This window comes from Blennius ocellaris (genome assembly GCF_963422515.1).
Source record: "Blennius ocellaris genome assembly, chromosome: 22".
Lineage (NCBI taxonomy): Eukaryota > Metazoa > Chordata > Actinopteri > Blenniiformes > Blenniidae > Blennius > Blennius ocellaris.
Genome location: NC_137671.1, coordinates 7,975,741 through 7,999,467, shown reverse-complemented (window position 1 = coordinate 7,999,467; position 23,727 = coordinate 7,975,741). Strand labels below are relative to the sequence as shown.

At 44.0% G+C, this 23,727-nt stretch overlaps 1 protein-coding gene across 3 annotated transcripts; it reads right to left on the bottom strand.

Moving 5' to 3' along the window:
- Positions 1-1,367: 1,367 nt before the first annotated feature.
- LOC308146535 (protein phosphatase 1H-like) lies at positions 1,368-18,413 on the bottom strand (the record flags this gene model as incomplete). 3 transcript variants are annotated; one of them, XM_080518409.1, is made up of 10 exons in its annotated part: positions 18,152-18,413; positions 12,674-12,863; positions 10,712-11,083; positions 9,919-10,031; positions 9,241-9,325; positions 7,972-8,090; positions 5,364-5,427; positions 3,374-3,481; positions 2,603-2,754; positions 1,368-1,515 (listed from the first exon to the last, which is right to left on the bottom strand). In XM_080518409.1, exons 1-10 carry the CDS (start codon positions 18,385-18,387, stop codon positions 1,368-1,370), a joined length of 1,587 nt encoding a protein of 528 aa, XP_080374535.1. In that variant the 5' UTR covers positions 18,388-18,413. The 3 variants fall into 3 exon arrangements, with proteins under 3 accessions (XP_080374535.1, XP_080374536.1, XP_080374537.1); XM_080518410.1 differs by having other exon boundaries at positions 10,712-11,071; XM_080518411.1 differs by having other exon boundaries at positions 12,698-12,863.
- Between the last annotated feature and the right edge of the window lie 5,314 nt (positions 18,414-23,727).

Here is a 23,727-nt window from a genome sequence, read left to right as displayed (position 1 = left end):
TCAAAAATGCTGCTTTGATAGTGCAGGAAGACTTTTCAAAATGAATTATTTAGTCTTCAATTTGGTCTCGATGTGCTTAAACTTAAATTCAGTTTCTGGTTGCAGAAGATTTATTTATTTTTAAATATTTGAATCTAAAATGTAGAAACGAAAAGGAAACAATGTGTTTTCTCTAAAGGCGAGAACAAGTAGAAAGTTAGTTCTTATTAGGACATTTTATACTTCATTTTACGGATTCACCATTTCATATTTCTTTCAACAACACGAGAGTTGTTGAAGCTGCAGAACCGTTTTAACTGTCTGGAGGTCAGAGGTGTGAAGTGGACCTGGTTTATACCAACATGCTACCAAGAGTTTCTCCATCTACACTTGAGTTAATATCCAGTCCCAAATTTTTTTTTCCCTCCACCTTGTAAGAATTTCTCTGTTCTCATGAATGAAAGCTTGAAGTAGAAGTGAGAAGTTTGCAATCTGTTTTTCTTTTAGCTGAAATTTAATCGAATGGTTTTTGTCACTGAAGCTAAACTAAATTAAGTGATTTAAAAAAAAGACCGGCTCTCATTTAAAAGTGCCCGATCTCTTCCAGGAGGCGGGTAACTTGACTTCAACTTCTCCTCCGTCAGCTCGTCTGTCTGCAAAACCGTCGGCATGTGAATCCTTCAAAGCCACACTGTGGCAAAAAACGGAAAAATGCAGCTGACCGGTCAGCTTGGTCCATGTTCACGAGGTGAAGGAGGTATGTTTTCTTCTTCTTCTTCTTCTGCTTCTTCAATAAACAAGTCGACTGTACAGAACAAGAGAAGAAGAGCATAAGAGAGATGGAGGGGGCACGGCAGGGGGGCCGAGGACTGTGGAGCATAACTGGCGAGGGAGGAGGCGAAGGGTAAAGAGGAAGAGAAATGGAGCTTTTTCTTCACTCTTGGAAAAGCCCCCTCCCCTCCTCCCCCCCCCAGCTTTCACATCTCAGATGGAGTTCAGGAGCAGCCGCTTCCTTTGCCCTGTGGAACTGCTGTCACATTAAAATGCAAAGCGGATTTATTTTAACAAACCAAATTATTTCCCGACAGCGTGGACTCGCGACAAAATGTCAGTTAAATTATCCAATAAGTACGTTTTTCATTTTTGTCCCCCCCCCCCCCCCTCACTTCAGACTCTATGAAGAGACGCCGCCGCCCCGAGCTGACCCGTCCTGAACTCCTGCTGAGAAACGAAGCGAGCCACAAATCTGCGTTCCACTCGACTTCAGTCCGCGAGAGCAAATTAATGGAGAGAACCGAGAAGGGGATTGTGGGTTGTTTTTTTTCTTTTTCCCCCCGGCGTAATCAATCCTGTTCAGTTCGTTCAGTCTCTTCCTCCTGTCCGGCTCTTCAGGGCTGCCGGTTGCCGTACATCAGGGGGATGATGAAGACGGAGATGTCGTCTCCGGAGCCCAGGCGCTCGTTGGTGATCCTCCAGCCTCGGTCTCGCAGCACGCCGCGCGCTCGCATCACCAGGTCCTGGGCCGCCATCGTGTACCTGAGCCACGGGAGGAGCCACGGATGGACAGTAAAGAGGAAAACACGGGGTGCATTATGGATACAAAAGAAAAGAAGCTGTTTTGGGGGGTTTAACAGTTGGTTTTTCCTCCATTAGGAGGGAAATTGAATTCACCTGTGAGCCTTTTCCTGATTGGCTAATCAATCAGGAGCACGAGGGATAAAAAGGTCAATAAGAAACTGGAGATTTGAGAACAGGCCAGTTGTTGATTTGCAACATTACTGCTGCAGTTAAACAAAATAAGGATTTTTTTTTTCTCTTTTCATTTATTACTGAGGACTTTGAACGTGTACGTCTCAACCAAATTCCGAATTTATCAGATTTGTTATTTTCCTACAATGAAAACAGAATTTGGTGTCGTAAACACAAACCTTACAAAGTAAGACAGCAATGGTGCATTACTTGTATCGAGTACACATTTCATTTCATTCATATATGTCAAGGCCTTTCTGAGACAAATCGAGATGCATTCAGCCCAAGTCTCCTGAATGCCTTAATTGAAAAAAAGAAGAAAAATGAAAAACCCTTGCAGTGTTATTGTTGCCTGAAGCCTCTTCACAATTCGTTTGCACCTTTGTATGAAGATAAGGGACCTTGTTGAATTTATTCTCTGTATTTATGTAGTTCTATAAAAGCCATTTCAAACTAGAGGCTGTTTCACTGTGTTGGATAAAGGAGTGGCGACGAGCAGACTGAGAACTGAAGCGTTCACAAGATGAGAAAAGGAGGGAATCTCATGTGAAAGACGCGTTTAATTTGAATTTAATTGAACTAAAGTTCATTGTCAGGAGAAAAAACCCAGAGGAAATGTAGTTTCCATTTAACATTTTGACTGTAGTGAAGGCGTGTTTGACCACCTCTGTTCTGATGTGCCAAGATTAAAAAAAACAACAAAAAAAACCCCGCTGAAAACTAAGATGTAATTTCCCCTCAAAATAGCAACCACGACTGCAGAATGAAATATGCAACGCAGAGGCACAGTTTACAGAGATCGCATTGAATAATGCAGCGGGGACGTACGGCGCGGCGCCGCCTGAATTCGGACGAGTGAATCAAACGTTCCCACCTGTGCAAGTCGTCGGGGTCGCAGTTGGCCAGGAAGCTGGTGACCACCTCGGCCACTTCCTGGTTGGAGAGGACGTCCCAGAGGCCGTCGGTGCCCATCACCAGGACGTCGTCGGCCCCGTGCTCGTAGTGCGTCAGGCTATACACCTTCACCTGCGTGACAAACGTTTGGATTATGTGTGGAGGGCGCGTGCGGACGCTTGTCACCATCGAAAAAGCTGAAAACCCCTGATGAATGGGCTCCGGCTCACACGCGGGCCTCCGACAAAGAACCGGACCGGATTTTGCACAAATTGAAAGAAATCTCCAAAGTGGCTCCAACGATCAAGTGCTCTCAAGTTGCACGGCCGCCCTACCCTTTCGCTCGGCACGGGGCGCACCACTTCCACGAAATTAATGAATTCGCTGCAGTTTCCTTCACCGAGAGGATGCGGGGAAGCCGCCGGAGAGGCTCTGGTGAGAGGTGAGGGTTGTGTTTGTGAGCTGAAGGAAGGAGAGCGGCAGACGGAGGCGCCGAGAGGAGTCGAGTCTTTCCGTGTGAACCTGGTGTGAACCCTCGGCGTTAATGAATTAAAGATCAAGCGGAGAAGAGCTCGGGGAGGGAAGAAGAAAAAAAAAAAAAAAAAAAATTGCAAAACTCTGTAAGACAAACTACATCGGGAGATGAAAGCGCTTTTGAACACCAGCGGCAGACGGCCAGACAGGTGAGCCGAGGTTCCAGGCAGAGGAGGACCTTGTTTAGAAATGTGGAGAAAGGCTGAGTCACACTCACCTCCGGGCAGCAGGAAAGGAACGGCTTGATGTAGATGTTGGAGTCGTGAACTTTGAGGTCGTGGTCGCCGAGCCCGCGGGTCACTCCGATGGTGGCCAACACCCGCGCCTGGAAAACACGGGAGGCTCAGTCCAAATTTCACTGAGGAAGCACATTTCCCCCCCCCCCTCGAGTTAAGCCGTCTCAAAGCGCCTGCAAAGCACTCAGTGGAGTCTTTTTTTCAAAAGATATGCTATTTTTACATAAAAATACTGAAGCCTGCCCACTTATTTGTCCATTTCTATTTCATATGCGGCCAGTGGGGGGGGGGGTAAAAATATCATTACTTTTAATGCAATACTCATTTAACAGGAAAGAGGAAATTATGTTAAATATGCATTTTTCTGTTTTATTGTTTCTCATTTGGTTGTACTCATATCACAAATAATATATTCTATCCGAATCAATGTATGTGTTCATTCTCAGCATATAAGTTCTGATATACTAGATATATAATCACATCATCTGTTCTACCTACTGTGTATAAATATATATATAATATCCCGATGCAGCCTGAGACACAATAAGTTTTTATGTGATGCGGTAGCGGATGCCTCTGAGCTCAACTATCCTCGCTTACGACTCCAGCGAGGCTGCGGAGAGTTCAGTTTGTTAGTGTTGAGCAGGGCACCGGAGCGCCTGCCGGAGGCTCCCGATACAACAGCGGGGGGTCTGGTGCTGACTCCGCACTTGCTCAACGCGAATAAAGGCGCGATCTGGTGCTTTCAATGTTTTGAGAATCTGTAATTGTACAGCAGCCAGGCAGATGAACAAACAGACCGAGTGAAGCAGTGAACAGAGACGTTTATTGAACGTCCAGTGTGGTTGTCTGATGATCTCAATAATTTGTTTGTTTAAACTGCCTCCTCATTGGTTCACCCCATGCGGCAAGTCATTTATCAAGTTTTGCTGTCCTGGTGTCTGACTATCAATATCATAAAGATAAAAGAGGAAATTGATCAATGAAGAGACTTTTTTAAAAACAACTTTAAACCATGCACTTAGGCTGAAACGTGTTGGGAATGGTGTCGTGGTTTATGTTCAGTGTTCTTGTGTTATTTTGACACCGTCTCTGGTTTGAGGCTCCTCGTGTCTGATTGCCGCGATGTGTTTCACCTGTGTCTGAGTGTGTGATTGTTTCCACCTGGTGGCTCTGGTTTATATTGGGCGTCTCCTGTGTGTTCTGCTTGTTGGTTTGTTGTGTTTCTGTGTGGGGCAGCGTCACGGTCTGTTTTTCGGTCTTCCCTCGTTTGGGCCTTTCAACATCCTGTGATCGTTGGGTTTCTGGTTGTTGGGGAATAAAGACGAGCTTCTTAAATCCCTTAAATGTTATCAGTAGAGCCAAAGTGGATCCTTATTCCAGTTTTGGATCCAAAACACTACAGTGAGAAACATCACACAAAATGTCTTTATCGAAATGGTAAAGCTAAACGAGGGTCTGGGATCACATTCGCTGAAGAAACATGAAGGGCTCGCCAAATTTCCACTATTTTTCCATAATATCTGAGGTGGATTCTGCAAGATATCTAATTGACAAGTGTTTTGTTTTTTTCATTTATTGCACATGCTGACATATTGTGGACAGTTACAAAAAAAATAAATGACTGTGTAGTGGTTTTTGGTCCTTTTTAAAAAAATTTGGCGTCTCTCTACCTCGGCTTGGTTTAACTTTTGTTTCTTGTGGAGGCGACTGTCATCTCGAGAGTGTGTCTTTCAAAGTGTGTGTGTGCATGTGCAAGGTGTGCTGGTGTTGCCGCGGGGGAGGAGATGGGCACGGATGCGCGCACTACTAGACATCAGAGACGCCAAGTGTTCGCCCACTCCCTGGGGAGCTGGCAGGCATGAAGTGTGTGTTTGTGTGTGTGAGACTTGACAATTTTTGCAGCAAACAATTTCCTCTGCTGCTCTGAATTCAGCCGCGCTCGACTTTGGAAAGGACACACTCGCTTACCTTCTTGCCTTCGCCGTATATAAGTGGGAACTTGAGATCTTCATCCTCGACGGTCTTGTAAGCCCTGAGTGTGAGAAGAGTAGAGAAGACCCAGACAATTAGACCATCTTTTATTAGGGATTTTTCATGTTTCAACTGTTTGTTGCTAAAAAAATCCGGTTGGATTTTTGATTTTCTGTGACATCTGGCTCTGCCAGTGTGTACAGTACATGTGAATGAATGAAAATCAGCTGTAATTCAAAGTTCTTGATTGTGCCACCTTCATAAGATGAATGTAATCAAACCACATCCAGTTTGTTAATGTCAGCTCATTATCGTTCACTCATATCCTGTTTAAAGCCTTCTTTTTTGGGGGGAATATCTACAAAATTACACGAGTATTGGCTGACTCGGCTATTTTCGGTAAGATCTGAGCAGGTTTCAGTTTCGCTTTGCTCTCGCTGGTTTAACTAACCTCGATTCAAGAATGTTTTGTTTGTGAAGCGAAGCAAAACAGCCCAGTAAAAAGCCCTTTTGACGAGCCAGGCTTCAGCACGATTCCGCAGGATTTGTTTAACAAATGAAGTCGTGCTCCCTGCACCAGTCGGTGAGCCTGGGATTTCTGCTTTTCTGTTGCAGCTAATTTGTCTTTCCCTTTTTTTTTTGTGTTACGGCAGTTGTGAGGTATTTCTTGTAATAAACACCGGGGTGGGAAAGATTAGGCTTGCGTCTTCATTGCCAGACGGTTTCTCCGGAGTGCAATAACAACACTGGAAGATTAAGAGCAAAAAACTGGAGGGAGGAGCATCTCGGAATGCACGCAGACAAGAGAAATACAAGATCTGGGAAGGTTTGACGTCAGACTGACAAGAGTTGACGTTACTCGGACGAGCCGGATTAGACTCGGCGTCACCAGTCAGAGGAGAATATTAAACACGTGCTTGGCCGGCGTTTCGCTCCGCCTGTCAGCTCGTGTCTCTCGTTGCTTATTTGACGAGGTGAGAAGCGAGATGTGCACCTCCGGAGAAGCGGCCCTCCGTCTGTCTGAGTCTTACACCTTGTATGAATGGAGACGCAGTGACATATTGTGGCTTCTCCACTCGCCGCCGCCGCCGCCGTCACACTCTCGTTTCACACACCTTCGGTAAGAGTGAGGGGAAAAACTGTTGATCGCTTTCTTAGCCAATTCATCTTCACGCTTTTCAATACAAGAATGGAGGAAGTTCTGTAGTGGTAAGGCTTGGGGTTTTTTTTTTAAAGTTATATTTCATGGGTTAAGTTCCTGAAACGAATTACTTGCTTGAATAAATACATTAATTGCAAGTGATATATCAAGACTTTCAAATGCAAAACATCTTTTTATTCACTATAGAGCTTAATAATTATGTTATCATATAGAAAATGTGTTAGTGTGGCCTTCAACCAAAAAGAGATTATTAGGTATTCATTTGTATTGGAGATAAAGCATGAACTTTGTGCTTCAAGATGTGTGAGGAGGTGACTTGTCCTCCACAAAGTAAAAGAAAAATGGTGTTTTAGGGCTTTTACAAAGCTTTCAATAGAAAATATCAACCTGAATTGAAGGAAGACGTAAAAATTTGAATCCATTGAAATGTTAGCTTTGATTGAATCTTATAAGCAGTTTGAACGATTACATTTTGGACATAAAGTTTGTTAAATTTGAATTTTGATGTTGAGTGGCATGCATCCCAATGTTTCCAGCTGAAGCTAAACGGAGCCGGGAAATACGTTAATTTAACTCGATGTCAACACTTTGCACCTGCTCGGTGTGAAAATAAACAATTAGCATGTTTGCAAGTCGAGAACGTGATAACATGAAGGTGTCGTCGGCAACGTGTCTCTGCTTGCCGACCATAAAATTCAATCAACGCAGGTTTAACGGGGCCACAGTTCGGCGCGAGTGCAGTTTTTTTTTTTTTTTTTTTTTTTGAGCCACGTTCTCAAATCTGTGCTCATCCTCTCGCGATGTGGACGAAACACAAAAACATGAGTCCAAATACTTTTCTTGCACACAAAGGAAAGTTAAAAAAAGAAGTCGCGGCTACAGATCCTGCCTGGCATATTTCTGCTCCATGAGAGCCTGTGAAATATACATCACACACCACGATAGGCTCAGTACAGTATGTGCCTGTGTGTGTGTGTGTGTGTGTGTGTCAGGAGGAGAACATCTCATTACCGGCTTCCAACTGCAGCCACAGTCAAACAGCATGGTGCCTCGCTAACCCACATAGCATTGCACAAACAGGGCCATCTCTGCTGTATCATTATATCACATCAGGTTTTGGCTGCTCCCTCATTAGCTCTTGGCTGCTCTCTCCACTTTCCAAAGTGTAGAAGCAGCCGTTAAGGAAAAAAAAAAAAAAAACAGGAGGGGGAGGGATGGAGCTGGAAGAGAGGAGGCTCACGCCACAAATCAAACCTTTCTTCCCGGATTATTGTTTCATTTAGTGGAGCTGCGGCGGGGAGGGCTGGGGGCTGGGGTGCGCAGTCCCACGCCGTTCAATCCGCATCGTCTGAAAGGTGCAATTCGTGGCGTCTGCCGGAGTCTGCCGTCTTTTAAAGGGCGCGGTGCAAATAGTGTGTGAAAGAGAAAATGGGGAAGGCCTACCATCCGTTCATGGTGAAGTCTCTGTAGAGCATCCGCTTGCCCACCTCCTTCCTCTGAACTCTCCGGGGAAATTCCAGGTGCGTGAACTCATTTCCTAACAGGTGAGGCTGCATGAAGCCCTGGAGGACCGACAATGGACACAAAGTCACTCGAGCATTTACAATGTGCGACAGGTAGACGAGATCAACGCCACGAATCGGATACTTAAGGGACATTTTACAACAAAGACACGCTTGTAAAAATATTAGAAAGGTTGATAAACTCGTGCATGTTTGAGATAAGAAGGTGACTGATAATGTTATTCTGGCTTCACTGTGAAGGAAACTCCCTTTAAAAAAGAACCAGAAACAAAAAAAACCCAAAAACAAATCAGTCTCTTTTAAGTTTTGCCTTTAACACACATTTATTGTGCTCAGTCATCGAATCCGACTGAAAGATGAGTCACCGCGACCTGTCATTGTCTGCAGAAAGGTCAGCCACCAGCCGCGATTCTAATCAGGCGAGCTTGTCGAGTGTCACACTGGTTGATTTCGCTTGTTCCGCAGCACGGCGGGAAACTGATGGAGGTGGAGGGTCGTGCTGATTGTGTTGCTTGTGGCTAAAACGGCGAGAAGCGGCAGTCAACCACACACGCCGTTTCATTGGTCGCTTTAATGAGCAGGTTCAGTTCGGGTGACGAAGACTAAATACTAAGAAAAATCACACACGCATTTTTATTTAATTCTGAATAAATTTCCATACAGCATTAATTAAGCCAAGAGATGACATAAGGACTGATAATGAAGATATAAATATTCATTATTGCTGTCAAGCATTTCTCCGAAGATCAAACCTAGCTTTGCCAGAATGTTTGCATTAAGATGAATTTAGAAACAAATATCTGCGTTTGTTTTCCGAAGACCACAGCCAAAAAGAGAGAGAGGGAAAAAAAATGTCATAAAAGCAAAGTTTATCCATTTAATTCTCCTTTTCAACGTGACGATTTTAGAGCTCGCAGCAAGTGATTTCTCCTTTCATTCGAGGCAAACCTCAGTTTAGCGGTTGTGAAAAGACACAATGCAGACCACAATCAATACATCAATAACTCATTTCACTTGCACACTGAAAGCAACATGTCACAAATCTATTTGGAAAGCGTCGGCAAATACAAAGTATTCATCCTGAACCACTTCCTGACATTTATTTTTTTATTTTTTTCAATCAGACAGCAATTTATCCCCAAAAATGGGCACATAAATAAGCTTTGTGTGGAAGTAGGCATGCTCTTACCAGGAACTGGAGTCGCTGCCGTTCTGACTCCGGTGTGAACTCCGTCGACATGGGAATGATCTCATTATTCCGAATAATGATGGCCCTGCGGGTACACGCCAAATGTTACAAAAACACCTGTCATGTAAAATATAAACATGCCTACCGGGCTGAGAGAGTTGATGTGAATCATTTCTGTGTCTCTGTAAAGAGGTGTGCTCTTGGATTTCTTTATACACGTGTTTATATGTTCGGAACTAAATATCAGTGTGTGTCATCCACTTTGTGCGCTTCTATTACGTTTTGGGTATTCGTTGCCCTCGGCGTAGACTGGCAGGCTCACGCTCGAGCCTTCTGGTTTACATTTTGTCTCCTGACGTACAGAAGCTTCGTAAAACTGAAAAGCAACATAGCAGAGGTAACAGAGCCAGGGTCGCACTTAAAATGAGCCTGCGAGTCTAAACCGAGGGAAAACACAAGTCAAGATTTACAGAAAGAAATGCGTGCGCATTTTAAACCGCAGATGCACAAATGTTACACACATAAGTTCCCGGTTCTACCCAAAATGTTCATGTGCCGCCTTCAAGTTTCTTCCATTTGGGTGTTTTACTGCCGTGTGATTATCACTTCATTACAGACCCATTCATTTCAAGAACAGAAAACAAAAAACAAACAAAAAATGTAATAAAATGCACATACCTGCTGTCACCTGCGTTTCCAACGTACAGTTTTCCGAGCAGGTAAACGACGGTGAGAGCCGTGCATCCTCCTGTGATGTTGTAAACCTGCTTCTCCTTCTCGATCTGGGCGTCCTGGTGGAGAAGAGAGCAACGAGGCGTCGTTCCGTTCAACTTTAATGAAACGTTCACGTACGGAAACTGGTGAAAATACATGAGTAAATAGCGTAGAGCTGAAGAAATCTCAAGTAAGTTAGGAAAACGAGTTGAAATTAAAAGTAATCAGGAACAGAAAACGAGCAGGAGGCCTGACGGAGACGACGTGTGTGATGTGGGCACCGCTTCGGAGCGTCGATTGCTTTAACCTCTCGTTGACTGCCCATCGGTACACGACCACTCGTGTCTGAATGTTGCAGAGGGCGGCATGCCAGAGGATTTGTGTCTCGTCAACTTCAAGCTCATGCGCTGCCGGTTTAAAACGGAACTTTGGATTCCTTGAGTTAATTTCACAATGCATATTTTCCATATGTTCTGCATATCAACGTGCAATTTTTTAAATGTTTTTTACGCATTAATGCAGAAACCTTTCCGACATCCTGAGGAGCAGGAGCGGGGGGATCTGGAAGGGCTTTTACATTGATTTTTTTTTTTTTTATGTATTTGAGTATCACAGGTTGCCGATTTGGCAGTTTGGACTGCTTTCCATTGCCATCTAGTGGTAATTCTGCAGAAAGTTAAAAGCCCTTTCAAGGTTTTCTTTTTTCCAAACCTTTAACAAAAACGTCATCATAAAGGCTCATTCAGCCGTCTCTCACCATCTCTTTGAACGCGTTCTCGATGGCGCCGACCACCAGGCTCTCGTGCTGGACCTTCTTCTCGGTGAAGAGGCGCGGCGGAGGCGGCGTGCTGCACGGGGAGCCCGGCGTGCCCGCCGACCCGCGCAGGGAGGCGGCCCGCGTCAGCGAGCGGTGAGGGCCGGGGGTGTTGCCCTGGAGGTAGGGATTCACGTCGGGCTCCTCCCCCATCACGGTGGGCGGCGGGGACGCCAGGTTACGCAGGATCTCGATGACGGCCTGGAGCTGACAGGCGATGTGGTGCTGCAGCAGGCGAGCGGCGACGACCGCGGCGCCCGAGCCGGCGTGGCCGTCGAACAAGGCCCAGTAGTGGAACACGAGTCCTTCGCTGTCCTGCAGACGAATGGAGAGAGCCGAGGTTAAGGCCCAACAAACAGCTGGGATCGTCTCCAGCACGCAAAGGACCCGGAGTTCAATACGACGGTATTGAAGATGGAAGGATGGAAATTGATAAGTGACTTATGGGTTTGTGGTGTGTGTGTGTGTGTGTGTGTGTGTGTGTGTGTGTGTGTGTGTGTGTGTGTGTGTGTGTGTGTGTGTGTGTGTGTGTGTGTGTGTGTGTGTGTGTCATCAGAGGAGCACCAGGATGGAACATCATGACTCATTGTGTCCAACAGTGTGTGGGAGCTGCAGAGGTCAAACCTTCACATCCACAGGGTTTTCTCTGAAGGAAGGAACAAGGCTCTCTCTCTCTCTCGCTCTCTCTTTATTTATCTGATTCACATGACTAACACTGGATCGTCGAACTCCATAACGATGCAAGTTTTTGTCGACGCACACAGTTCAAATTGATTTCAAGTGAGTGGAGCAAGCGAAACAATACAATAATAACTGATGATTAATGAGAGGTCCACATTTTCCTTTTGTCTGAGAGCGAAGAGGCTTGACTGCATGATCAAAAAAGTATTTATAGTTGTACAAAGACCTTAACGTGTTGAAATGTCATCTTTCTGGTGATTTTCACACCGTATGTTTGACGCACCTGGACGAGAACGTCAGGAAGTTGTGAATAAGAATGAACAGATTGGTTCATTGGAATCAGGTGTGTTTGTGTAGGGAATCATTTAAAACTCCATTATGATAATGGGCTCACTTTGGGAAATGCATCAATAATGGAAAGAAAAAAATCAATATGCAGCAACTTCAACAATTATGTCTTCAAAGTCAACTGTTTTGTTATTTCAGGTTTTAGCTTCAGACCAGTTAATAGTGCAACTATGGCTTTAATAAAAAAAACAACAAAGAAAAACGATTTCTCAGATATGGAAGAGTGATAATTGGAAATGTGCAAGGAAAAACAATCTCCAGTAACACGCACATGGACCAACTCATAGAAATGTGTGTTTGGGGTCTGGGTGCAAATGTGTGGCGGCTCGGCTAGTTAGTCAGTGGCTAATGGGTAGCCACAAACAACTGTGATATATAATCTTGGGACCAGATATCAATAAGCACCTTTTTCACTACTTCTTCTTCACTACTTTCTACGTCTGCTTCTTGTGATTTGCGGAGTTTAGCTGTTTTGTCTACTACCCAGAATGCACTGCGCACATCACATCCTCCCCCGTCCTCTCACCCCACCTGCTGGAAAGATCCTTTGTAAAGGAAGCACTGCCCCGCTACACCACGTCTGTGCATGAGCCATTTTCCAGGAGAAAACAAGTGTTACAGGACTCCCGCTTTCCCCCCCCCCCGGATGTGCGCTCCCACAATGCATTGCGCTCGACCCTCACCCCGCCCGCTCGAAAGTGCATTTGGGAGAGGACCAAAGCCAGTGTTTTGAAGGGGACCGAGTTCGGGGTGTGTTCACATTTCCCCAAAAGTCCCTGAAGAGAACTCTGGTCCGCATCAACCAGGGGAATGTGAACGCGCCGTACAACAAGTGTAACTATATACGTGTGTGTGCATGCTTATGTATCATCCTACCTCTCCCAGTTTGCCGTGCTCCACTCGGAGCCCCATGCCCTCCCCGTTGGGCAGGGAGTTGCGTCTTTTCGCCGTGGGGGTCTTGCTGGGGGTGGAGGGGGGGCAGTAGCTCATCGGTCTCCTTCTTGCCACGACCACCTCACAGCAGGCCTGGTCCTCGTTTAGCGCGCTTTTACCAGCATTGATCACCCTGAGGAAAAAAACAAAAGACAAATAACTATATGCAAAAAAACCCCCAATCTAAAACATGCAAACTCCACATCAGTCTTGTTCCTGTGAGGCCACAGCGTTAACCACGGAACCGCGAGAACGGCCGAATCGGAGCCATTACTTCTTGAAAAGTCATATCTAGTGACATGGTTTCATCGACCAGGACCAGATGCACGACTCGCTGTGATCCAGGGCAGGCGCTTGAAACAAGATGCTCACTATTGGTTTAAAATAAACAAATAAATAAATAAAATACGGCGGCCTTTCATGGTTCACTGCAGGATCGTAACAATCATCCGGAGCCAGCCGTGTGTTTGTGCGCGCGCCCGGCGAAAGCAGCTGCCTTTGTACATTTCACGTTTCCAATGAAGATCAAACGGGAGTTTTTTTTTACATTTTTTTATTGTGCCGCCGCTCTGCTGGGCAGGAAGACTGTCGCTTCTGGGCGAGGAAGAAGTCTCACTTTGTGCGCCCGTACGAGACCAAAGCTCCTTGCGACTGCGACTCGGCTGGAGCTCGAACTGGAACGCCAACGCTGACCACACCTGCCGCACAAGCCCATAATGATAGCTGGAGTGACTGAGCTCCCAATGTGTGGTGCAAAAGAGAGACTGACAAGTCTGGCCAGAGCCAGACATCTCTGGAGGCTGGGGTGTGTAGAAATTGGCATGTCTATTTATAGACACTGACTGTGGGCTGTTTTCTGCAGGGCGGCATCATTATCTGGTCCAAAGTCTCATGTGCTCGTTAACATGAGATAGAGAGAAAAATACAATAAAAAGGCAAAAGAAATGTGACAAAAAAGAAATATGAGGACGTAAGGAAAGGATACTTTTTGATAGACGCACTGCGATGGTTTTATTTTTAAAATGGGAGTGAAAGAGGAGTGAATTTTACTATAAGGGCAGAATAAAAGTCCAAACTATAAATCCATAACAGGAAGGGGCATCTGGGCCAACATGTTTGTGCGTAATCGTGCCAAATCTACCACAAATCCCATTGTGATAAAAAAAAAAAAAAAAAAAAAAGCCCTAATAAGTGTTTTATCACCGAGAGCGATCCGAGTCTAAAAGTGCTACCTTGGCTGCAACGTGTGCGGAGTACAAAAGCCATAATGTCTTGGGGGGGGGGGGCTCACTGTAATTACCCGGCTCTGCTTTCAAACCCCGCGCTGTACTCCTGCACCCATTATCAACATGATGATGCCCTTTGATTTATTATGGTCATAAAACACTCAACCACTTTTTGAGGCTGTTGACGTGCAGATGTCCAGGAAGTGGGGTTTCCCCCCCCCCCCCCCCCCCAAACCGAGCGATAACTTGCATGCGACCGAGTCGCTGTGCACGTTTTACCATGTTCAAACAAATAATTAGCAAAAAAAAAAAAAAGCATTACCATACCACCCCCAATGAATGCACTCCATTTAATTTAATAACGCTGCGTTTTGTGAAAGCTGCCGGTGCTTTTGTGCGCACAGCTCATTTGTCCTCGTTTCGCCATTTGCAGGAAGAATGATTTCATTTCCAACCCCCCCACCCACCCACCCACCCCCAAGAACAATAAAATAAATAAATAAATAAATCACTCCATTTGGGACAATTAGCTTCCCTCCCATTAGGAACAAAACCTAATTTTCCCTTCTATTGTCAGAGCATCTAATGCCCTTTTTGTTTCCCGACCCTCTGCTACAGATTCTGGGCCAGACAGCGGCCCGGAGGAGACGATAATTATTTGGTGAAGCACAAATGGTTCAAAGCTTTTCCTCTGCGAAAAGGGAACAATGACATCAAAACGGTGACGGCGTCAACACTAAAAACTTTCATATTCAGTGCCATCGTCAGTTAGGACTGCGCATACAAAATTGTGCGTGAAACAGGAATAACAGATTTGGCCGAGGCTGTAGGTTTTTTTTAGTGGCGGCGGGATTTTTGTGTCACCTCGGGCGGCGGGAAAGCAGCAAATTCAGTTGTCGCGTTCAGACTATTTTAAGAAAGGCTTGTACGCAGAGTGCACGGCATTAGGCCCAAACACTAACCATTAGCAGGAGTGCATCTGGATACGCATGACAGTTTTTTTTTTTTTTCCTGATCACAGCTGTCTCCGCCTGCCTTTTTCACAATGTTCACACTTGTGGGGTGTTTTTTTTTCTGGTTCAGGGGTAAAAAAAAAAAAAACAACAACAAAAAAAGGGAAAAGTCAGCCTTTTAGTCTGGCACTTGGGACCAAAACATGTTGCAAATGGCTCAAAGTGTTCTTTCTGTACAAATGGTCTTTTTGCACATGAGGAAGTCACTGAAAACTGCACTTTTTGAAAACAGCCTCAAGAGTTTAAAGGTGTCATATTATGCAAAAATTCACTTTCTAATGGTTTTCGCAACAGTAGTAATTGTCACCCCAGGAGTGGAGAAAGTCCATCCTCTCTCTATCACTGGCTCGTTTCAGTTTTTAAAAAGTGTGCCGGCGACAACGAGCCAATCAGAAATCAGCATGCGTGGGCGGAGCCGGCCTGGCTCACAGAGACACAGCAGATTCTGAATGCAGCTCCTATGAGCCAATATTAAAATAGAGGAAAAGCTGGATTTGGAGCAAAACACTTTGGATACAATGTTTTTGGACCAACGAGACCAACGTGAAAGTGTTGCAAAGCTGGATAATATGACGCCTTTAAGTTTTTTTCTGAACCGCACAATATCGGACATATACATGACAGGGACAGTGGAAATGTTTTGTTTTTTACCCCCTAAATGCGCAAATAGATCCGACACTGATCACCATGGCACATCCCAGAGGGGGATCAGTCATTTGAACTCAACATTTCTTCCATGTACTGAAGGAGGAGTAGGAAGACGGATTAGGCTGCTCACATGTAAACTGGATCGCTGGATGAAACATGACGGGTTTATACTGCCCCTTAATGAGATGTCTTTACTCACAATAATAAAACCATTACATGACCCAGCCATTCCAACACTAAGTTTACTTTTTGTAATAAACTAGGAAATTAGTCTGCTTGCTGGTTTGTTTGTTTTTTCGTTGGTTAATGTTTCAACTCTGACGAGTTAGTCGTTGAAGGTTTATATTGATGATTAACAACCGTTTCCCTGCTTAGTGAGGAAAAAAAAAAAAAGGGGGAGAAAAAGAATAAAAATGTTCATATGTGTGTACTTTCTGTGTGAGTCGTTGACTCCCCACCCTGTCAGGTGAGAGTTGTTACGGTCACCCGACTTTAATTGTGAAAGGGCGCGCTCAATTGTCTGGAGGGGAAACAAAGAGGCGCATTGAAGGCTGGAGACAAATCGTGTCTGAAGCGGAGTTCTTACTTGTGCTGCTGTCAACTGGCTCAAAGATGAAAGAAGAAGCTTGCAATATTATTCAGTTCAGTGTAGTTTTCATAGTCAGAAGTATATATATATATATATATATATATAGTGGGAGTATTTTCACATCACATTCTTAAGGAATCTTACGGTTTAAAGGGTTTTTTGCCAAAAACTTTTTGACTTTATTGATGTGAGCGCCACAACACAAGATTTAAGTTAAAGACTAACTTCTACTGGGAACTCTCCTTATTCTGAATAATGTAATAGTAAGCCGCTCGATTCGTAATATCTGGAAGAGGCCGGAGCCCAAACGGCTGCTGTGATGAGAACAAGGGAGGTTTTAATTACAGATAAATGCTGATATGAGCTGAACTCATTAATGACGCTGAACCACAGGAGACAATTTCATGGATACCCTGAGCGTGGATGTGAGCAGTGAGTGTGTTAAAGATGGAGGAAGCGAAGAACTACGACCCAATCGGACTTTGTGTAAAAACACACATTAACTGGTCCTTCCCTGGGACATTATACTTTAGCTCTTCTGACATACGATATCTCTACTTGAACGCCAGTATTGAAGACGGAGCTGGTTTCATTTCAGAATGCGTGTACCTTCCCATGAAACGTCAACTGCGTGTCTCAGATGTTCGGGTATATAAGAGGGATTACAATTCAGGAAGTGAATTTGGTGGGACTTGGAAAATGGACAGAGCGGAGAGGAGCTGATCAGGTGATGCCGTCGCTAAAAGGATCCATGCTTCCTCCTTTCCATCACGTTTCCCAGCATGCTTCTCAAATTAAGATCTAAATCATATTGTCTGTCTCGTGAGTCTGTCGTGTATTGTTGACCTAATGGCGTTAGGTGTAGACATGTTTACCAAAATAAAGTCCAATTCAACTGTCTTCATGTCCTCAAATGAACCGGGAGGCAGAACATGCAAACTGTACACAGAAAGGCCGTCACTTTAAGTACCTGGAAGTAATACCGGGTCTACGTGATAACTATCGGTACAAATGATTATGGACCCGATATCAGAAAATAAAGGACGTTAAACAGAAAAGTCCACGAACGAAAATTATAAAATGGCTCAAATGCCTTGATTTCGCTCATTTTCAGTCCCTCTGTTTCCCCCGCGACGGGGAGGTGACTGGTGTAAGCATTTTCCGGTCTCTGAAAAAGACAACGGGATTGCAGTAGGAAATAAATGTTCCGCCAAAGTCTCAGTCAACATCCTTTGCATAAAATTCACAAAAAAAATGCCTCTTAAGCTGGTTGTCGGTTAAGAAACATGATGATTCATTGCTCTTCAGTCTTGATGACAGCAGAATCTGTCAGAAAGTCGCTTTGGGGCTTTTGAGGACTGGAAGTAGTCAGCAGGTTTGGACAAACCAAACCACAATAATAATGATAATAAAAACACTGACATTGTAATAAATCTGAAGTGTTGTGTCTGTGTGTCTTCAAGCTATAGAGATACATGCACGCGCGCGCACACACACACACACACACACACACACACACACACACACACACACACACACACACACGCACACGCACACACACACACACAGAGCTCCAGCAGCCATAAATAGCGTCCTGTTGTGGACTAATTCCCAGATATACTGCGAGTTGAAGGTGCATCATCCTCTTGCACGTGAGGACCGGCTTGCGCTGTGATCCTGTGGATGAATGCTGTCATCTGTTTCTGAGGCAGTTAATCTACATGCGAGTCAAAGTCTGGCCGTCTCTGCACCCCGGGGATGCTCGTGGGTCACAACAGGTGAATAAAGAGTCGACTCTTGACTTGGTTTATTTCATGAAGGGAAGAAAAGACACGCACCTGCCAGCTCTTGGGCCTTGAAACAAATGCGTCAAATACCACTCGCACGTGAAATCAAAATGTTTTTTTATTTTATTTTAGCCAGCAGCTGCAGTGGGTTTACTTACTCAGCGTATCCGGTGGCCCACGGTAATCTCCTGGTTTCCTTCAGGATGAGGATGGGCCGAGCGATGTGATCCGCCGAGCACTCGATCTCATCCGGGGACAGTCCGAGGAAATCGGGTCTCATATAGGGGAATTTCAGCGGCATCTCGCTCCCGGGGTTGCCGCCGCCCCCGGAGCCGCCCCCGGCCATGATTCCACCCATGAACCCGGCCACCGCGGACTTGACCCGGGTGAGCATGTTGGTGGCGCGTCGCGGCGGGGTGTCCGGCGGCCGGTGCGCGGCGCCGCGGCTGCCTTTCCCCGGATTCCCCCCCAGCTCGGCCCCGCTGCTCGACGGAAGGCTCGGCGGATGGGAAGACGCGCTGCGGCCGAGGAGACGGAGGACGAGCGGAGCCCTCAGGCGCTCACGGTTTCATTCATTCGGGGCGAAGCGGGCAGCCGCTGCCGGAGGCGGTGTTGGTGGCGGGGATGCTTAAAGCCCAGGCTGAAGCCGCGCGCCTCCATGGACGGTCATTGATAGCGGCTCGGCCGTCGTGAACGCGGAAACACACTGAAGATTAACGGTCACGTGACGCGTCCGTGGACGCACACTGCAAAAAAAAAGAGAAAAAAAAGAAAGAAGAAAAATAAATCATAACAAGCGCGCGCATCTTCATTTAACAATTACATCGCGTTATAGATACTGTATAAACATACAACTACCCTGTAATGTAGGCACACGTATTTGAGAGCTATTACTTCCCCATTTGTATCAATTTTGCGTCAATATTTTTGTTTGAACAATTGTTGTCAAGAGATTCTCTAATGAGTAATACTTTCCCTTATATAAACAGATAAAGCCATCTCTAATAATACAAGTAATTCGAACTAAAACGTTTTCAAAATACAGTTTATGTCGCATGACTGCCAAACCATTTGGCACGACGGGTATTTCTTACAGCGCAGGGATCAGCTTAAAGGTTCAAAGCAAATCAGTTCTATGGAAGAGACGCACTATGCTCTTATAATATGGACAGAATTATCGCCTTGTAAGCTTAATGAAGTACCAGATTCCGGAAGGCAGTAATACTATTAGAATTACAAAATATCTGAGCCATGTTTATAACCTATATAGAGTTGATTGTAGGAAGTTTGTGAGTAAGTTTTACTTTGCACCACAAATCCACACAGACGAATACGGAATTGTTCCATTATGTTGTGTTTAATAATGCGGAAGAAAAATATGACACACCATAGAGATATATTTGGCAGTGTTAAAGAAAAACATTTGAGTGATAAAAATACATTCATTTGGATTTGATTTTGGTGAAGCAAGCAATCCGATCAAGAGTTGTTCAATTCAATTCAATTCAATTCAATTCAATTCAATTCAATTCAATTCAATTCAATTCAATTCAATTCAATTCAGTGTCACCAGGCACAACACGAGCATCTGTCGGCACAGGTTGGTGATCCGTGCGTAATTACGCACGGCATGTTACTCAGTCTTGCATGTATATGAGTCTCTACAGTTCTATAAGTACAGTAAGTACATAATCTGTTCTATTACTATATATATATATATATATATATATAAATAATGGAATTCACTCCTTTTCTCCAGCTTCTATTTTTTTTGTTTTTTTACATGTCAGAATCCAACACAAGGTATTTATCCAAAATTGAATATATGCTAAGGTTATATCTTGGTATCCGTGTGTTTATTTGTTATAAGGAACATTTCCACTTGTAGAAACCAACGTCACCCCATTCTAACATTTAAACGCGCATGACTAAAGAAATAGGTCTCTATTGCAACACACACAGAATTCCAGCAGATAGAGCTATTTCACAAAATTGAGCTTGGATCACAACATTGGTCCTATTGACTGTTGCCTGATTAACAGAATGTTGAGGAAATGTTTAAGTTGAGGAAAATATCAATAGTATAGTAAAGGGGTCTGCAACCTACCTCTCTGGAGCCACATGTGGCTCTCTGGTCTTTTTGTTGTGGCTCCCTGAAGCTTTCACTAGATTATCCCTGCACAAACATTTTAGTGTATTCTAATTTTATTTACACACCAGAGCCATTTTCAAAAAGTTGTTTATCTATTGGATTTTAAAAAAGGCTTTTAAATAAGTTACCATAAGTAAAATGGGGAAATTATGCTAGAATGACTAGATTTTCTAAAAGCGGTGGGGGAAATTAGCAATATTTCAGATTACTCAGAAATACAATGGCTAAAATTGATCAAATGTCCTTCCTTCTTGTTGCAATCAGACTATAACACCTCCCTGTAAATACTTTTTGCTGTGGTTTCTTTAATTTCACCCAGTAGTGGGTGTATTAACTGTGGTTTGGGAAAACATTCGGCACACATTTCTGCAAGTCATTCATAGCCATTCTGTTTTCTTTTACTCTTGCTTTGTTTAAACTGAAGTTGTATCAGTGAAAAAAACATGTTCTTGTGAAAGACTTCAGTCATTGAGACCTTTAATAATATGAGTCATTCTTTTTTTTGGCATCTGGCCTGGTGTAATCAGCCTTATTGTCTCGTGTTTAGTCTTTATGGTGGAGGACTTTGATGTTGCACAACACGGCATTTAAAAGAATTGTACTGCCTGGCTGTAACTGCACAGGTGGAGCTCCTGTCCGAGCAGGAAAGCAGCACACAGTCTTTTAAATCTCCTCTTTGTGCTTTGATTTATTAGGTAGTGCAGTGATAAATTGAAACCAGAAAACTCCGGTATTGGAGTTTCAGGAATTTCCCGGAAATTCTGGGAATTTCCTCATGGTTTTGAGGGACTTCTTCGTCACATTCTGCTCCTGGAACAGTCTGCGGGAAATAGAAAATGAAATGGTGTAGGTATAACGATTTCTCAGCTTTCCCAGACATAGGAAGCAATGTAATACAGGAAGAAAATCTAAGAAATGTGATGCTCAATAAAAAAGACCTTCAAACTTCAACTTTATTATTTGTCCCTTGAAGGGCGATTTCCTGTGCAGCAGTTATAACATGTATGTTACATGAATATACACGGTAAAAATAAAACACAGTAACACAGTAAAAGCACAGTAAAGCAGGAAACACATTAAAAGCATGGTAAATGCAATAAACACAGTAAAACTGTTATATCACATATGACAGAGATAGGCTTTGGCAGCAATCCCGATCAGTTTCGCCAGGTGTAGTTCAATGCAACAGTCACTCAGTAGCATCAAGTTCGGATGAAAGTTCAATCTGCTCATGTGTGTACAGGACATTTAACTATTTATGACTAACCATGTCTCTTCTTTCCCTCATAGTCAGCCTGAGGTGGCAGTGACAGTACGGAAAATAAACAAGTGAAGACACTTCATTTCTTCTGTGAGGATCCCCTCCTGTACAAAGTTTTGTGTGCATGATAGTCCTGTGATCGGAGGTGGGGGCCTCCTGATCAGATACCTGATGCCACTTTAACTTGGTCTCATCAATGGGCAGGAGCATCAGCTGAATATTGCAATCAAAGGAGACAAAGCACAACCTTGGCAGGGTCCAACACACACCATGAACAAGCTGGCCTCAATGGTGGAAACCCAGAAACGGCTCTCATGCTAAAAGAACAAAAATGGGATTGGCCATAGCAGCAGTGGGGGGGTCAAGTTGTAGGCTTTTTTAAAAGTCCACCGAACATCCAACTCACATGTCCAATGACAAGAACATAATCCATATTGTTCCTTCAAGAAACCCCAAGCCCTGCATGTTGTAAGGGAGGAATATGATAGACACATAGAGAATATACTTGACATTGTGTCCTCAACTTGCTCCATCCACCATCCAGAGATATCAGAGGATGTCCACTCATAGATGTGCTTTCCCAGTGCATCCTCGCAATGTGCTTGGATCTGCTCAGTCGATCTTGCAGTCTTTCCGACCATCACTTGATCACTTAGCAGCTTTACACCCGTCTTGACTCACTTCTCCAGAACACAGGGTCTTGGATCAGTCGATTATCGACTGTGTTATTGTTGTTAATTGATATAAATTGTCAGATGCAATATAACATAATTGACATTTCTGTCATTGCAGGCCCCTGCGTGCATAGCTGCAACAGAAAGCTAAGATAACATTTATTTCATGCAGTCATTAGGTCATTAAATGTCAGAAGTTAGTATCATGAAAAACATGATTTTTGTCTTGTTGACACATGCTGCTACTGTTAAGTAATATGACCTGGTAGTAAATGCCAGAGTTCCCCAAACCCTTTGTCTGAGAAGTCTGCCGTTAAATGTGTACTTGCCTGGAGGAACACTATATTACACCATGGTTTTGGAAAAGGCTGTGCTGGTGAGCACGTAATAAACACAATGCTTGTAACAAGTCTGAGTCAGTCATCTCTTTAAGCTCTGGTAAACTGTTGGACTGCAGGGGTGACAATTTAATCTTTTTTGGGGGAAAACATAGCATCTCTTACTGTCAATGGACTTATTTGTGTGGCCAGTGGGTGGAAGTGATGACATGCTGCTGGTTGGGATTCAGTAATTCTGCTGTATTGTAACAATAAACATGAGGCAAACAAACTTCTGAAGCATATTTGTAACCAGATATTGGTTGATTTAACTTTTTTTGGAGGTGACAGATATGCACTATGGCTTATACTGTATGTATGAGAAGAGCTCTCCATGCTCCGCCTCTGCAACCTTTTAGCAGCAGTCATGCAGTCTGTGTGCTCACTTACACACCAGGTAGGACCACATAAACAAGAGAGGCTCTTCCCCATTCAACTCAGTGCCTCAGTCCAGTCTGGGAAAGAAGACTTGAAGAGGGAGAAAGAAGAACATCAACAATTTGCATCAGTTGGAAAATCTGAAGAGTGGAAGAAAAGTCTTGCTGAAAATGGTCGCGTGGGCTGCCTTGCTGATGGCTCACTTCTGCTGGGGTCTGAATGGGGCTGTGGCAGGGAGCACAGGACTGGAGAGGATTGACAAATGTTACACACGGTGTTCACAGGTAAAAAAAAAAAAAAAGTATCCTCAGAATCTCTAAATCTCATAGAACTGCATAATTATTGTCAGTGTGCAACTAAATATAGCTGCAGTCTATTATTAGGAGCGTTTGTTCTGTCATTGCTGCTGATGTTACTGCTGCTAAAGCAGCAACACTTCTGATGTTACAACTGACACTCTGCTGCTTCTGATTAATCTATTGATTTGCAATCATTTATAATGTTACAACATAATCTGCTATTATTATTATATTATTGTTATTATTATTATTATTATTATTATTATTATCATTGTTGCTAATAATAATAACAACAACAATATTATTATTATTAATAATAATAATAATATTAATATAGTAACTTGAACGCTCATCAAGTACTCGTCCCATTATTGAGGAAGCAAGCATTATTACCACGTTGTAGATGTATTTACTGACAGTGGCTGACTCACTTTGGCATCTCTCGAAGGACATATCCTGCAGCACATCTTCCACCGAGCTTAGTCAGAAAGTATCACTACTTAATCATTTACTTGCACCAAAGGAGGAAATAGCCTCGGATCCAGCTGAGTGGAAGCTGGAGAGAGCCACTCTGTAAATCCTCTTTTCTGTTA